Raw genomic sequence first — 13,809 nt, forward strand, 5'->3', positions numbered from 1 at the left:
CCATGGTTTATATTGTACAACACTTGTGGTGTTGTACATACTATTGGTTTTGACAAATGTATGGTTATATGTACCTTCCATTGTATGTATTCAGAACAGTTTCACTATCTTAAAAATAGGGCCAGACATGATGGCACATGCCTGTAATCCTAGCACTTAGGAGGCTGAAGCAGGAAGGTTGAGACCAGTCTGGGCTACGTAGCAAGTTCAAGAGCAACCTGGGCTATATTGTAATACTATCTTACATACCCCTTCTAGATGCCAGGTATTCATCCTTCTCTCTCCCAAATGCCTGGCAACTACTAGTCTCTTCTTTGACTAGAGTTTGGGCTTTGTCAGGATGTCAGATAGTTGGAGTCATACAGTATGGAATCTTTTCAAATTGGCTTCTTACACTTAGTAAAATATATTTCAGATTCCTCTGGGTGACTTCTCATGAATCGATAGCTTTTTTTTAAAGTGCAAAATCATAGTCTATTATTTGGATGCAGCACAGTTTATTTCCCATTCATCTGCTGAAGAGCATCTTGGCCACTTCTAAGTTTTGGCAATTATGAGTAAAGTTTCTATATATATCTGTGTGCTAGTTTTTATGAATATGTGGCCAACTTACTTGGGCAAATTCTAATGAGTGCATTGTTGCATGATATGGTAGAATGTGTTCAGTTTTGAATGGCGCTGTCAAACTTTGTACATCATCATAGCAACTTGCTTTCCTCTAATAATATTAATTTTCACCTGGTCCTACTTAGATGATCTAACCTCTTTTAATTGTTTGCTTTGTATTCAGTCTACTTTCATTGGAAGACTTATTTATATGGGACAGGCATTTTTTCTTTAATGATTATTTTTTCATGGGCTCTAATCCCTATTACTGGTTATGCTTACCCAAGTATGTATGTATGTATATATATGTTCTGGACCTTTCTTTTCTCTGTCTCCATCTGACTGTCTGTGTGTCTATCTCTAGGTAAGTGCTCACTACCAAGTTACATTTCCAGTCCCCCTTCGTCTCTTTTAAGATCATTTTCCCTGCTGACTTATAAGAGTAAGGTCCATTCCTGGACAGCGAACAGACCTCGCCCAGTACCTGCGTTACCTAGGCAACTGGGACACCTGGAAGAGGTCACATCCGCATCCGATGAGGTCACATCTTAATCTGATGTGGCCACACCTTTCTCCCACCTGACCCCACTTCCCTTTACCTGGACACACCCTTCCCTGACCCCTACCCTATATAAGGCCTAACCCGGGGCCAGATGTTCTCCTTTGCCAGCTGCGTGGAGTGCCAACCTTGCCTGGTCCCAGCAGGTCTACTGAATAAACCTACCCCTTACCTGAATACCACGTGCGTGGTGCAGTTCTTACTCGGCTACCTCTTTTTAAAAACCTAACAATAAGGAGTTCTCAAAGCACTGTTTCTTGACTTAGTTTTCAAGATAAAAAGAGAATTTGTTTTTATGTATTTCTCCATGTTCATATATATAGACTGACCTTTGGAATGTTACTTAGAATGCAAATATGGGGATTTTACTGTTTCTTAGATATAACTGTAGAAACAAGTTACAATTTCTAGTATCTTTGTTCATTTGTCTAATAGTTTTTCTCTATTTGTTCACCTTATGGAGGGACTTAGATGTTTGCTTGGGATAGGGGTTGGAAGTGGCATTTTTTTGGGGGGGTCCGGTTGTGGGGCCTGAACTCTGGGCCTGGGCGCTGTCCCTTAGCTCTTCAGCTCAAGGCTAGCGCTCTACCACTTGAGCCACAACACCACGTCCGGCTTTTTTCTTTTTGCTTATGTGGTGCTGAGGAATCGAACCCAGGGCCTCAGGCATGCAAGGCAAGTGCTCTACCACTGAGCCACCTTCCCAGCCCTCTATACAAGATTATATAGATCATTTCCAAGCATGTTGATTTGAGACACTGAAGAACAGGTTATGGTTTCATTTCCAAATTCATTTCCAATTCTGCCATTACTAGTGTAGGGGAAGGGTTTAGAGACGAGAAATTTGCTGTGTTGTACAGCTCCTTTTTAAGATATGCCAGGAGTGTCCCCACTCTCTAGTTGCAAGAGAGCCAAAGTTAGGAATCAGTGGGCTTGTGTCCTTGCTTTTGTCTCAAGCCAAAAGATGGGGCAGCTTCTCTGAGAATAAACACTACTAGTTCTCAAGGTCACTGGATGTTTCTTGTTGGAGGCCCTTGTGGGCCAGGAATGTGATTCCACTGATATCCATTGTAGAATAGTAGCCTCCCATTTTTAATTCTTTGGTCATTTCAGTGGCATTTTGGAGGGATTTAATGCATAGATTCAAACTGAGTTCTATAAAGAAAAATCTGGACACTAGGAGGTGGTTTGTTTTTATGTTTGTTTATGTGTGTGTGTGTGTGTGTGTGTGTGCGCGCGCGCGAGCGCGCATGCATGTTCTGGGGCTTGAACTCAGGGCCTAGATGTTTGTTATCCCTGAGCTTTTGGGCTCTACCCAATAAGTCATAGCTCCACGTGTGGCTTTTTGTGGTTAATTGGAGATAAGAATCTCATGGACTTTCTGCCTGGGTTAGCTTTGAATCTCTGTCCTAAGATCCCATTCTAAGTAGCTAGGATTACAGGTGTGAGGCACCTGAGCCCAGCTGGGTACTAGAAGTTTTGCTAGGTCTAAGTACAAAAGAAATTTGCTTACAGTGTCACCACTAGGTGGTGCCACTAATTAGTGAAAACAATGTGGTTGCCATTGCTGACTAACCAAGGACAACTCCAGCCAGTATAAGCACACTTCTGTGAGCTTGTTTGAGACATGCATGTGCATGAGTGTGTTCAAGTGCCAGTATAGAATATGGTGGCTTATGGTTATGCATGTGCATGCTGGTACTTGTGTGGGTGGGGCATGCTAGGAAATGTGTGGATGAAGTGGACTAACAGGGGTTTCAAACAGCTTATCCATCAACCATGTGGTCTGGAATTCTGGTCCTCGGTGGAGAAGGCTGGGTGTGTAGTGTGCAGAAGAGAGAAAGAGCTCTGGGGAAGAAATACAAAAACAAAGCCATGGGACAGTTTTTCTGAACTACTTAAAACATAGCCAACAGTCCTGCAATCCTTCATATGCAACCAGACCTCCATTTAATTATTCTTCATTCAAAATTATCATTAAAATGTCCAAATAATTAAAGGGAAAATACTATTCCACATTAGAAATTACTAGTCACTTCACTGGAGACCATGGCCTGCCATCCCTAAGAGCTTAGAGCATCTCAAAAACGCATACCTTGGGGTCCTATCTCTGTCCAGATGATAGAGGTGGAGGGATCCTCCTTAATCCCGGCCCCTTCAGGCTTCTCCACATATATACATTAGGCATGGACAGCCCCTCATGACAATGATGGTGCCACACTAGCCTACAAAAGCTGAGGACTCCAACAAATCCCTTCCCTTCTCTGGCCTTAATTTTCATATCTCTCCTTGGGGTTGGGCTGGGTGATTTCCAGTGCCTGTGGTGCTTACTAAAGCTCTTCAGTTATGGAGACTAGGGCTGGCTTTGCCTGCTGTGCGGTGGAGGCTCCCTGAAGTAGTAGTTCAGAAAAGGAAAACACCCAATCTAAAGTATACCCCGCCCCCCACCCCTGCTCCCAGCAGATTCCTCCTTAATTCCCCCATAGGAAAGTTCATTTGGCTCTCAGGGCCCCAGACGTCTGCAGAAGTTCTTTACTGCAGCATCATTAAAAGTTCAAGTGGCTTCTCCCAAGGGCCAGAGAAGCCCCAGGACTCACTAGACCTGTCCCCTGAGTCCAATTTATCAGAAGGAAATGTGTAGCCTTTTGAGCCCGTGAGGACTTCTTAAGAGAAAGTGGCTTAGCCTGAGGTCAGAGGGGAAGGTGTCTCTGGAGGTCATCTCTACTCTGGGACCTTTACAGAAAAGGGAACAGTCTGTGGGGAAGGGAAGGGCTCTGCCAAGGTCATGCCAAATTGCAGCAGAGAGCCAGTCTTGTAGCTTCAGCAAACCCTCCTCTGGGTGGCAGGAAGATGGACATTTGCCAGGAGGATCCTGGATGAAGGCCCTGGGGACTCAGCCTGCAGGACCTTTGTGGAATCCAGAGACAGAGCTGGTGCTTTGGGGAGGCCCTGCTGCATTTGAACAAGAGCGCTGGGCATGGCCCAATGGTTAGGTCTGCCTGGGAGAACAGCCCCTTCCCTCCTTCGTGAAAGACAGCAGGTAGCCTTACCAGAAATCACCTGCCAGAAAGCAGCTGGTAATCACCTGTGACTAGCTATCACGTGACTATCAATCAGCAAAGGACGCCAGGCTTTGAGGCCACATCCGCTTCAGCTGCAGTCACACCTCCTCCTCCTCCTCCCTTATATAATCTCTCTCTACCATGAGCTGGTGGTATGGCTCTCCCACACAAACTCTCTTCTGCCTGAACCAGGCATGGAGGTCTCCTTTCAGCAACATTTCCACCAACAAGCCAGCAGCAGCAAGAAGGGTGCCCAGGGAGACAAGGAGCACTGATTTCTCCATCTGTGAATAGGACTGGACAAGAGCTTGATGGGTAACAGAGGATTTAGGAGTGGAAGAGAGTCTGCCTAATTCCTCCACCAGGCAGGAATGGCATGGTGGCTGAGAATTCAATCGCAAGAAACAGAGAAGCCACATCTTGAGAGGTTGACTTGGGAGTCTTTATTTTAAAAACCTGCAACTGCAGGTAGACTCCTGTCTCAAAGACCCACAACCCAGAATGTAGCTTATACAAAGGCTTTTAAAGACAAAAACCACAGGTTTGGGGTGGAGACCCAAGCCCAGCTGAAGCAGACTACGTAGGGGAAACTCAGAGGCTAGCAATGTAGACCATTTAGGGAAATAATCAAGGGCGAGCAAAGCTTTCCTGGAGCTAAACAGCATGACATCTGCAATTCAAAGAATGGCCTCTTTCACCTCTTAAGCCTTTTGAAGCTGAGTGGAAAGCCCCCGCCACTCAGCAAGACACCAGGATGGCTGTAAGAATAATATGTTACCTAGACCCAGTAGCTTTATATCACAGGGAAACCGGGACAGAGCAAAGTGTCTGCTGTTCATGGCCCTTTGAGACTCTTGTTGGCCTGGGAGCCTGGAGGCTGAACTGGGCTCTGGCCTCTGAGCTCAGCTGCCTCCTTCCTGCCTCTTAGTAACTGAGGGCTAATCCCTGACCTTCTAGCTTTCTAGACCCTGCAGAAAAGGGACAGCTTTCCTGAATGAGAGAGGCTGCCATCAATCTCTCTGAGATCCTGGAGCAACTTGACCTTCGAACCACTTACTTGGCAGAACCTATCTGTTAGGTTTTTAAAAAGAAGGTAGCCGAGTAAGAACAGCACCACACACGTGGTATTCAGGTAAGGGGTAGGTTTATTCATTAGACCTGCTGGGACCAGGCAAGGTTGGCACTCCACGCGGCTGGGAAAGGCCTAGGAAAGAGAGAGAGGTGGTATTCAGGTAAGGGGTAGGTTTATTCAGTAGACCTGCTGGGACCAGGCAAGGTTGGCACTCCACATGGCTGGGAAAGGCCTGGGAATGAGAGAGAGCTGGGAAAGACAGGAAAGAGCTAGAGCAGGGAGAAAACAGAGAGAGCTAGAAAAGAGCAGCAAGAGAGCAGAGAGAGAGCTGAGAGCAGAGAGCTAGAAAAGAACAGAGAGAGATAGAGAGAGCTAGAAAAGAGCAGCGAGAGAGTGTCTGGGCCTGGGCTAGGCCTTATCTAGGGTATGGGTGGAGAAAGGTGTGGCCACATCAAATTCAGATGTGACCTCAGCGGATGCAGATGTGACCTCTTCCAGGTGTGCCAGTAGCCTAGGTAACGCAGGTACTGGGTGGAGACTTTGCTGCGAGAAGGGTGGAGTCTGCTGGCCATCCAGGAGCAGACCTTACACTATCCTTTAACCCCAGAGGACTTTGCTGGTGATAGTGAAATATGGAACAGGGTCTAAGTAATGTCATCTTGTCCTCACCAACCATCTAGTTGTCTTCGTAGATGATGAGGACTTTTCACCCAGTTCCAAAAACTCTATAGAGATGAAATAGGTCATTCTTTGAGTTGTAGATGTGTCAGGTTGTTCAGCTCCTGGAAAGTCTTGCTCCAGGGAATTCTTACCCCAAATCCTGGATTGTTCCACCTAGCTTGCTTTACTTCAGCAAACACACTTTTAGTAGGTTTAGTTCTTTATACCAGTCATGTGACTTTTGTCTTCATAGCTTTGTAGTAACTGCATTTGAGGCTGCAGTTTCTTTGGGACATGAGTCTGATAAAGACTCCAGATTCAACCTGTCAAAGTGTGGCTTCTTTATATCTTGCTGATCCAATTCCCATATAAAAGTGAGACAGGGCACAACTCTTGAATGATAGTCTTCTAAATACTTTAACCCAAATTCCATTGTGATACCATCAAAAGCAAATGTGTCAGGACCTGTTTAAATTATTTATTTACTTGTTTATTTATTGGTCAGTCTTGGGGCTTGAACTTAGGGCCTGGGTGCTGTCCACTAGCTCAAGGCTAGTACTCTACCAATTTGAGCAACAGCTGCTCTTCTGGTTTTCTGGTAGTTTACTGGAAATCAGTGTCTCGAGGACTCTTCTGCCTGGGCTAGCTTCTAACTGCAATCCTTAGATTTTAGCCTCTCTAAGCCACCAGTACCCAGCTTAAATTATTTATTGTACCTTCTTTGGTACTCATAAAGCTCTATAAGACAGGTACTACCAATATTCCTTTTACAGATGAAGAAATGGAGGCTTAAGTAATGGAGGCTTAAGAGAGGTTAAGTAATTCATGCACATCATAGAGCAGTTCCAAAGCCCATGTTCTTTGTCTCTGTGGGTACCCTGTCTAAAAGGGGACATGAAGTTCAGAGAAGAAATGGCTCCTGTTACCTAGGTGCTAAGAGTAGAATAGACTGGGCACCAGTGACTCACACTGTATTCCTAGCTACTCAGGAGGCTGAGTTCTGAGTTCAAAGCCAGCCTGGGCAAGAAAGTCTGTGAGACTCTGACCAATAAGCTACTCAGAAAAAGCCCAAAGTGACACGGTGGCCCAAGTGGTAGAGTACTAACCTTGAGCACAAAGAGGCTCAGGAACAGGGCCCAGGCCCTGAGTTCAAGCCCTAAGACTAGCAAAAAAATCAAAAGAAAAGAAAAGAAAAAAGAGTAGAATGGCTCTTGACCTCTTACCCCTAGTCTTAGGCCTGTCCCCTCAAGGACACTGATTCAGACAGCTTCTTTGTTTCCATCCAACTTCCTTGCCTGGCCTTCTCAAAGTTAACAGCTTTCAGACCTTGCCCTTGGCAGGCAGCTCCCATCCAAACAGGCCTCACCCATATTTCCTGGCTGATCTCCAACCAGCAATTGCTGTGACGACCAAGTTCTGTGGCTGAGGACTGAGCAAGAGGCTGCAGAAAGGAAGGAAGCAGCTTGGAGCCGCTGAACAAGAGGGACTGTCCAGCTTCCAGATGCTAGGCCTCCCATGGAACATGACACTCACGGGCTGGATCACCTGTGCTGCAGTGGCTGTACTGCTGCTGCTGCTGCTGCTGGCTACCTGTCTTTTCCATGGACCACGGGACCATGACGTGGAGAGGAATCGCCCAGTCACAGGGAGAAACCAAGTCCGGCAAGCCCAGCCTCGGTTCTTTCAGGGCCGGGGTCCCCTAAGAACCTTTCATTATCCCTATCACCTGTGTCATGTGCCTCGGGTGCCTAGAGCAGACCTCCATCACCACCAGCCCCACCTGCAGCATCCCAATCTCCTCCACCATCACCAACATCACCATCACCATCACCATCACCATGCTCATGGAGCCCGCCGCTGATACCTGTGGATGATGGCTGCCCCTGTTCTGCCTGCTATCCATCACTCAGACAAGTGAACCCCGATGGAGTTTGTGGAGATAAGTGTGTTTCTGGGGAGAATGATGGATATTGGGCCCTGGTCAGACTGATCATTTGTAGACTATACTACCCTACTACAAAGCAGAGAACTGAGACCACCTGGGGTGACCCTGTGAACACTGTAGGGTTCAGAAGTGGGGAACAGGGTTGCCTGGACATCCTGTCTTGTGACTATAACTCTTGGTGACTCCATAGATAACAAGCATGTCTGGCAGAGCCAGCACAGAGGTGAATATGAATGGTTCATTTCCTTCCTTCCTCCCTTCCTTCCTTCCTTCCTCCCTTCCTTCCTTCCTTCCTCCCTTCCTTCCTTCCTTCCTCCCTTCCTTCCTTCCTTCCTCCCTTCCTTCCTCTTTCTCTGTCTTTCTCTCTTTATCTTCCTTCTTTCTGTGTGCCAATTCTGGGGCTTGAACTCAGAGCTACATACTCTGCTCATAACTAGCACTCTACCATTTAAGCCACATTTCTACTTCCAGCTTTTTGCAGGTTAGTTCATTTCCCTCATATTTGTCTATCTGGGCTGGCTTTCAAACTTGATTCTCAAATCTCAGCCTCCTGGGTAGCAAGAATGATAGGTGTGAGCCATCAATGCCCAGCCTCATCTGACTTTCACCATGTGGCTGCAGGCCTCTGGCAGGTGGGAAGGTGAGAGACTTGGAGAATGCCTTTCTGGTATAGAGAAGGCAGAATGGGGCTGCACAGTCTAATCACTGGTGCTTTGCTATAAGACATCCAAGACATCATGAAGGTTTTGTGGAAAGCCTCCTGAATTCAGCAGGGTGGGAGAGCAGGAGCCACCAGATCTGTCTGCATTGCTCTGTGATGCCCTTCTGGGAGGGCAACCTGTCTAATGGGTACTTGGAAATAGCTTTTGCCAAAAGCACTGACTTATCACTTGGGCCTGCAGATGTCAAAAGGGTAAGGAAAAGCAGGATAAAAACTTGGAATCCCTGACTCCATTTTGTATTTGTCTTTGCCCAGTCATTTTCTCTTGTAAACCACCTTCCTTCTCATGTGACAAGAGTAGAATCGACTCCCCAGCCTCCACCTGACCAATCCTGTGACCATGGTCAATCAGACTGTATCTCTGGCCACCTGACCATTGGACTATACCTGTAACTGTGTTGAATAACTATGTATACATCTGGCCCCGGTTCTTCCCCTATAGAAACCTAAGGCTCATGTCTGTACAGGCTGAGATGCTTACTTTGCCTCGTCCTGCAACATGTCTGTGCTGTATAATAAATCTTTCTCTGCCTTTCCACCACTATTTGTCTCTTTACTTGGCATATTGTTGGGAGTGGCCAGATCTGACATGGTGGAACCCCTAAGGTTGGGCCTGTGGCCTATGACTCCCAGTTATAGCTGGAGTTCCCAGCTGACTATGATTGGGAAAGTGGAGGGCCCTGCCTGAGTCAGTCTCTCATCCCCCACCCCCACCCATATTCGTGCAAGGAGTCAGTTTGCAAAAAAAAAAAAGCTTTCCGCCAGCAGGGCTGTGGAGCAGGGGGAGGGAGACAAAACAGTCCAGGACCACAGAGAGGTAGGGTTGGGGCCACTTGGAGGTTAGTCTCCTGGGCTCTACCTCCAGTGCAGTTTCTAGTCTCAATCCAGGCTAAACTAAATTCTGGGACTCTCAAAAGGCCTACCCATGGGCTGCACTGAATTTAGTGTTTCTTTGATAAGTGGGTCTGTTTCTTATCCAGCCAGCCTGCTCCCAGATGCCTGCCCGTGATCACGTGGTCTAGAAAGAAAAGAAGGAGAGGGGTTTATTTAACTGCTGGGGTGCAGGATGGCCTTAGGAGTGCGTATCCATCCTCTGGGTCTCAACTTTTTTGCCTACTAAAACAGAATGGGTAATAGGGGCTTCTTCCTGCCAAAGCCAGGAGAGATTGCTCCCAGATGCTCTCTGAAGAGCTAGCAGAGTTCACAGAGAGGAAGGAAATGTTCTGAGGCCTTCACCCTGTCCTTGGGAGCAGGAGGAAGCAGAGACCAGGCAAGGCTCAGCAGGGAGGGGCTGGGGAACAAGCCAGCAAGCCAGGGGCCTGGTGACTCACAGGGATAGAATGTCCTCTTTCCTTTCCATTTCCTAGTGGATTCTTTTTTGAGGACTGGGGCAAGAGTGAAGTGGGGGATGGAGGATTCAAATGGACAGCCACACTAGGTGGCTGTGATGAGACAGTGGATTGAAGGACCCAAAGATCATTGAGTTTTCACTGCAGTGTCCTTCAAATCCACCTTTCCTTTTCCCATACCAGCCACCTCCAGTCTGCCTACTGCAGGCCCTGCCCCTAGTTTTACAGATCAATCAAAGAAGGCTAAACGTTTTCTTCTAGTCTCAGAGGTGAAAAAGGGAGCCTGTATAAGGCTGGCCAGTGGTCATGAATTCCCAATTAAAAATGTGCAGCAGCAGCAGCAGCAGGTGTCACGTGTGCCCACAAAGAGCAAGCAAAGAGAAACAATCATGCTCAAAAACCAGCCTCTATCACCTAGATTCACAAGGCCCTGTGGGAGACTCAATCAGACACTGTAGGCACTGTAATCCTTACATCAAGTCAGCTTCTCTCCCTTTCTGGTTGCCCCAGGCATCTCTGGCTTTCTGTGCCTGTGGGAAAGAGGAGCCCAGATCCCAGACTGTCCAAGCTGGGTAGAAAAGGGAAAAGTGTGAGATTTGCTGACTGAGCATTCTCTCACTCTGTGTGTAGCTAGTTTCCTAAAGTTCTTCTGGGGCTTGGAGAAGTTGGAAAGGCCCCAGGCTGTGTGATTGGGGCCAGACAGCCTTCTGCCATCTCTGGGCCTTGGCATCCTGAGCAACAAAATGATAGGATTGGGTAATTACTCTAAAAAGTACCTAGTGTAGGGAGGGGCCATATAATGGCAGCACCATCTTGAGCTGCAAGGAAGCCATGAGCATGAGCTGGACACCTACAATGACTAAGTCTCACCCAGACTCCTCTATGGAAGTATGGGTTGGAAGGGGCAGTCAGGTTGGAAAATGAAGGTGGCGATCCTTCTGGCAGAATTTTCCAGGGACCTGTCTTGGCTCACATCCCTGAACCCTCTCCAGAAAGGGCAGAGTGGAAATGGGGCATGTGCGTGGGTGGGGAGGGTGATGGGTCCTCCATCACAATGGGAGGAAGGGATTCAGGAAGTACTCACAGCTGCTCAGATGTGTGGGAGCCAAGTTCTAGGCAGGACCAGCTGCCGCATCCAGGGAGGAATATCAGGCCCCCTACAGTAGCCATCAGAGCAGCAGAAGCCACAGTATCAGGGACAGCTGGGGCTGGTCCTCAGGGACTACAGGGTAAGTCTTCACAGCCTCTAGTGTGAGGGGTGGGACTAGGCTGCTAAGAAATAGGGCTAGATTGGTTCTTCTGGGCTTTCTGGGTGAGAAAACCCCATCGCTTGTTATTGAAAGGGCCAGAACAAGCTTGTCCCATTGTAAGCCACAGGCTCCACCCCATGTTAGAAAAAGGAGGCCAGATGTAACATGCTCTCCCTCCCCTCAGTCCCTACATAAGCCCCCTTGGCACACATGGTGACCTGTGAACACTCCCCCACCAGAGCTATCTCTTGTTTTCCCTGAACCTTCGTCCCTGCCCCCCAGCATCAGACCAGGGCCTGGGGGGGAAACAGCACCGAGCTAGATTCTAGGACAGGCCCAAGGTCCCTCTAGGGGAGGAGCCAGGCTCTTCCCCCTCATCCAAGGAGGGATGTGAAGAGTATGCTCTATCGCTCTTGTCTGGAGTTGTCACAGAGGGCCAGAGCTGGCTGGCTTCTCCTGAGCAACGTCTTCTGTATCCTTCTCCCCACCCCCTCCTTGTCCAGGGAGCCTTGTGTTTACATCTTCCGTGACAGTGCTTCTTCTAGAAGCGGCCAGTGTGGTAGCTCTGGAGAAAATAGTGCAGAGCTCATCTGAGATCCCAGCTGGAGGACCTGGCAGGGGTGACTGATGGCCTAAAGGGGTTCAAGCATCTGAGAAGACCAAGGAGAGGCAGCTATCCAGCACAAGGGCTCAAGAACCCCCATCCTCATTTTGGAATGGAGAGCTAAGGTTCTGAAACCACCCAGGTTGCTCTGCCGTCAGGTGCTGTAGAAGGACACAGATCATGGAAACGGCGGTGATTGGGATGGTGGCAGTACTGTTCGTGGTCACTGTGGCCATCACCTGCATCCTCTGCTGCTTCAGCTATGACTCAAAGACGCAGGATCTTCAGGGGGGCCCTGGTCACAGCTTCACGGTAGCCACATTTCACCAAGAGGCTTCTCTCTTCACGGTGCCTGGTCGCCAAGTGTTAAGTGCTGGGGACTTCTGGACCATCATGTGAGGTGAACAATCCCCCAGGATTTGCTCTGCTGGGGGGGGTCAGACTACAAGCCCTCCTCGGTGTCTCCATTCTTCTCAGGCTCTCCTGTGCTTCCCTTCCTGTACCCACAACCTTCCCATCTCCTCCCATCCTGGCTTGCTGGGCCCTCCTACCTGGAGGAATAGGAGGTGTTTGAACCAGGTGGGACTCAGTTCTTAGCTCTGATTGCTCAGCTGAGCACTATCCACAGGTGTGGGATGGGGGTGGGGGTGGGGCTCAGACTAGGCCTGAGGGAGTGTGGACAGACCCAATGTGGTATGGCATGGTGGGCCCACTCTGCGGATATACACTGGAATTTACTGACACCAAGGCCATCTGCAATGGGTTTTATTGCCACCCAAGGAAGGGATACCCTCTAGCAGGGATTTTTAAGGAACCATCTATTTCTTCCCCTGAGTAATTTTTTTGAACATACCATCAATGTCCAGCCCTGAGGCTGGTCTCTGCCAGTTGCCTGAAATCAGCCTTGACCTTCCGGAAAGAGCGATGCTTCCTGGGAACAAGTGATTTATTTGATCATTGCGAAGATACATCCTTTTATGGATTTTTCCAAATCTGGTTTGGAAAATCACAAAAGGGAAACAGAAGAGAAAAATCAGAGTCTTAGAAAGTACAAGATGTTTTTCTTAACAGGAAAGTGAAAAAGAAGACTCAAACATGTTTTGACGGCGACTTTGTATTGCTAAACTCTCACAGGTTGCTTCTATTCTTAGTGAATGCGAGTGATTTGCGTCAGCTGTAGAAAAATCTTGAACTCTTTGAAAGATAATTCCAAACAAAGTTAAAATGTGATGTTACATTCAGAGCATGTAACAAAGCCCTTGTTGTTGCTACAAATAAAGGGGCAGTTAGTTTTTATTAATAGAAAGTCTGTTTTCTCTGTGCCCACGGAACAAATGCTGTGCAATATTTTATGAGTCTCTCTGGCGTAGCCATCTGCATCCTGGACCTCCTTGTTGAGTGGAGCAGAGTGATCCTGAGGGTCCAGAAGTGCTGCCCTGCACATGTCTGCCACATGAAGGACCTAGAGAGAGGAGGGATTGGAGAGTTACACAGAAAGGAGAGAGGCTGATAGAGAAGCATGGGGTCTGGGCTAGGATGGAAAGGAGCTGGCTGCAGGTGAAGAGAACCACTATGGTTGCATCCTTGCCAGGTAAACACCAAAGTCTGAGTGAGTGCCAGCTGCCTATTAGGGGTGAATACTTGTGAGGGAGTTGATGAACATGTCAAATTGTGAGGCAGGCCCTTAATATACCCTCACCTTTTCTCTGATTGCTGCTTGTGTTAAGGGTTTGGCCTCAGACAAACAAGGTAGACCTCTGTACCCAGGGCAGGCCCTGAAATCCTTCGTGGAAAGGGGATTCCACAGACAGACACTTGAGGTGGTAGGGTGGGGGTCTCATCCCAGAGACAGCTAGACTGATCAGAGGTGTGTGAGCACATTCAGATGGCAGGAGGCCTGGTTGGAGAGATACCGATGGAAAGAGAGGGTCTTAGAGAGGAGGAGAGTGGGTCTTCTCCTCCCCTGCCCTCAGGCAGAGTC

The 13,809-nt window shown here is 48.1% G+C and overlaps 1 protein-coding gene across 1 annotated transcript; it reads left to right on the forward strand.

Moving 5' to 3' along the window:
* The first annotated feature begins 7,419 nt into the window (after positions 1-7,419).
* On the forward strand, positions 7,420-9,151 carry Hrct1 (histidine rich carboxyl terminus 1). The gene is made up of 2 exons (XM_013026606.1): positions 7,420-8,127; positions 8,881-9,151. The coding sequence occupies exon 1, from the start codon at positions 7,461-7,463 to the stop codon at positions 7,818-7,820; it is 360 nt and encodes a 119-aa protein (XP_012882060.1). The 5' UTR covers positions 7,420-7,460; the 3' UTR covers positions 7,821-8,127; positions 8,881-9,151.
* The last annotated feature ends 4,658 nt before the right edge of the window (positions 9,152-13,809 follow it).

The sequence above is a fragment of the Dipodomys ordii genome, unplaced genomic scaffold (genome assembly GCF_000151885.1).
Source record: "Dipodomys ordii isolate 6190 unplaced genomic scaffold, Dord_2.0 Scaffold95, whole genome shotgun sequence".
NCBI lineage: Eukaryota > Metazoa > Chordata > Mammalia > Rodentia > Heteromyidae > Dipodomys > Dipodomys ordii.

Bases quoted from the DNA above. Each gene is read 5' to 3' on its own strand.
- Hrct1 (XM_013026606.1), top strand. From the start codon at position 7,461: ATGCTAGGCCTCCCATGGAACATGACACTCACGGGCTGGATCACCTGT.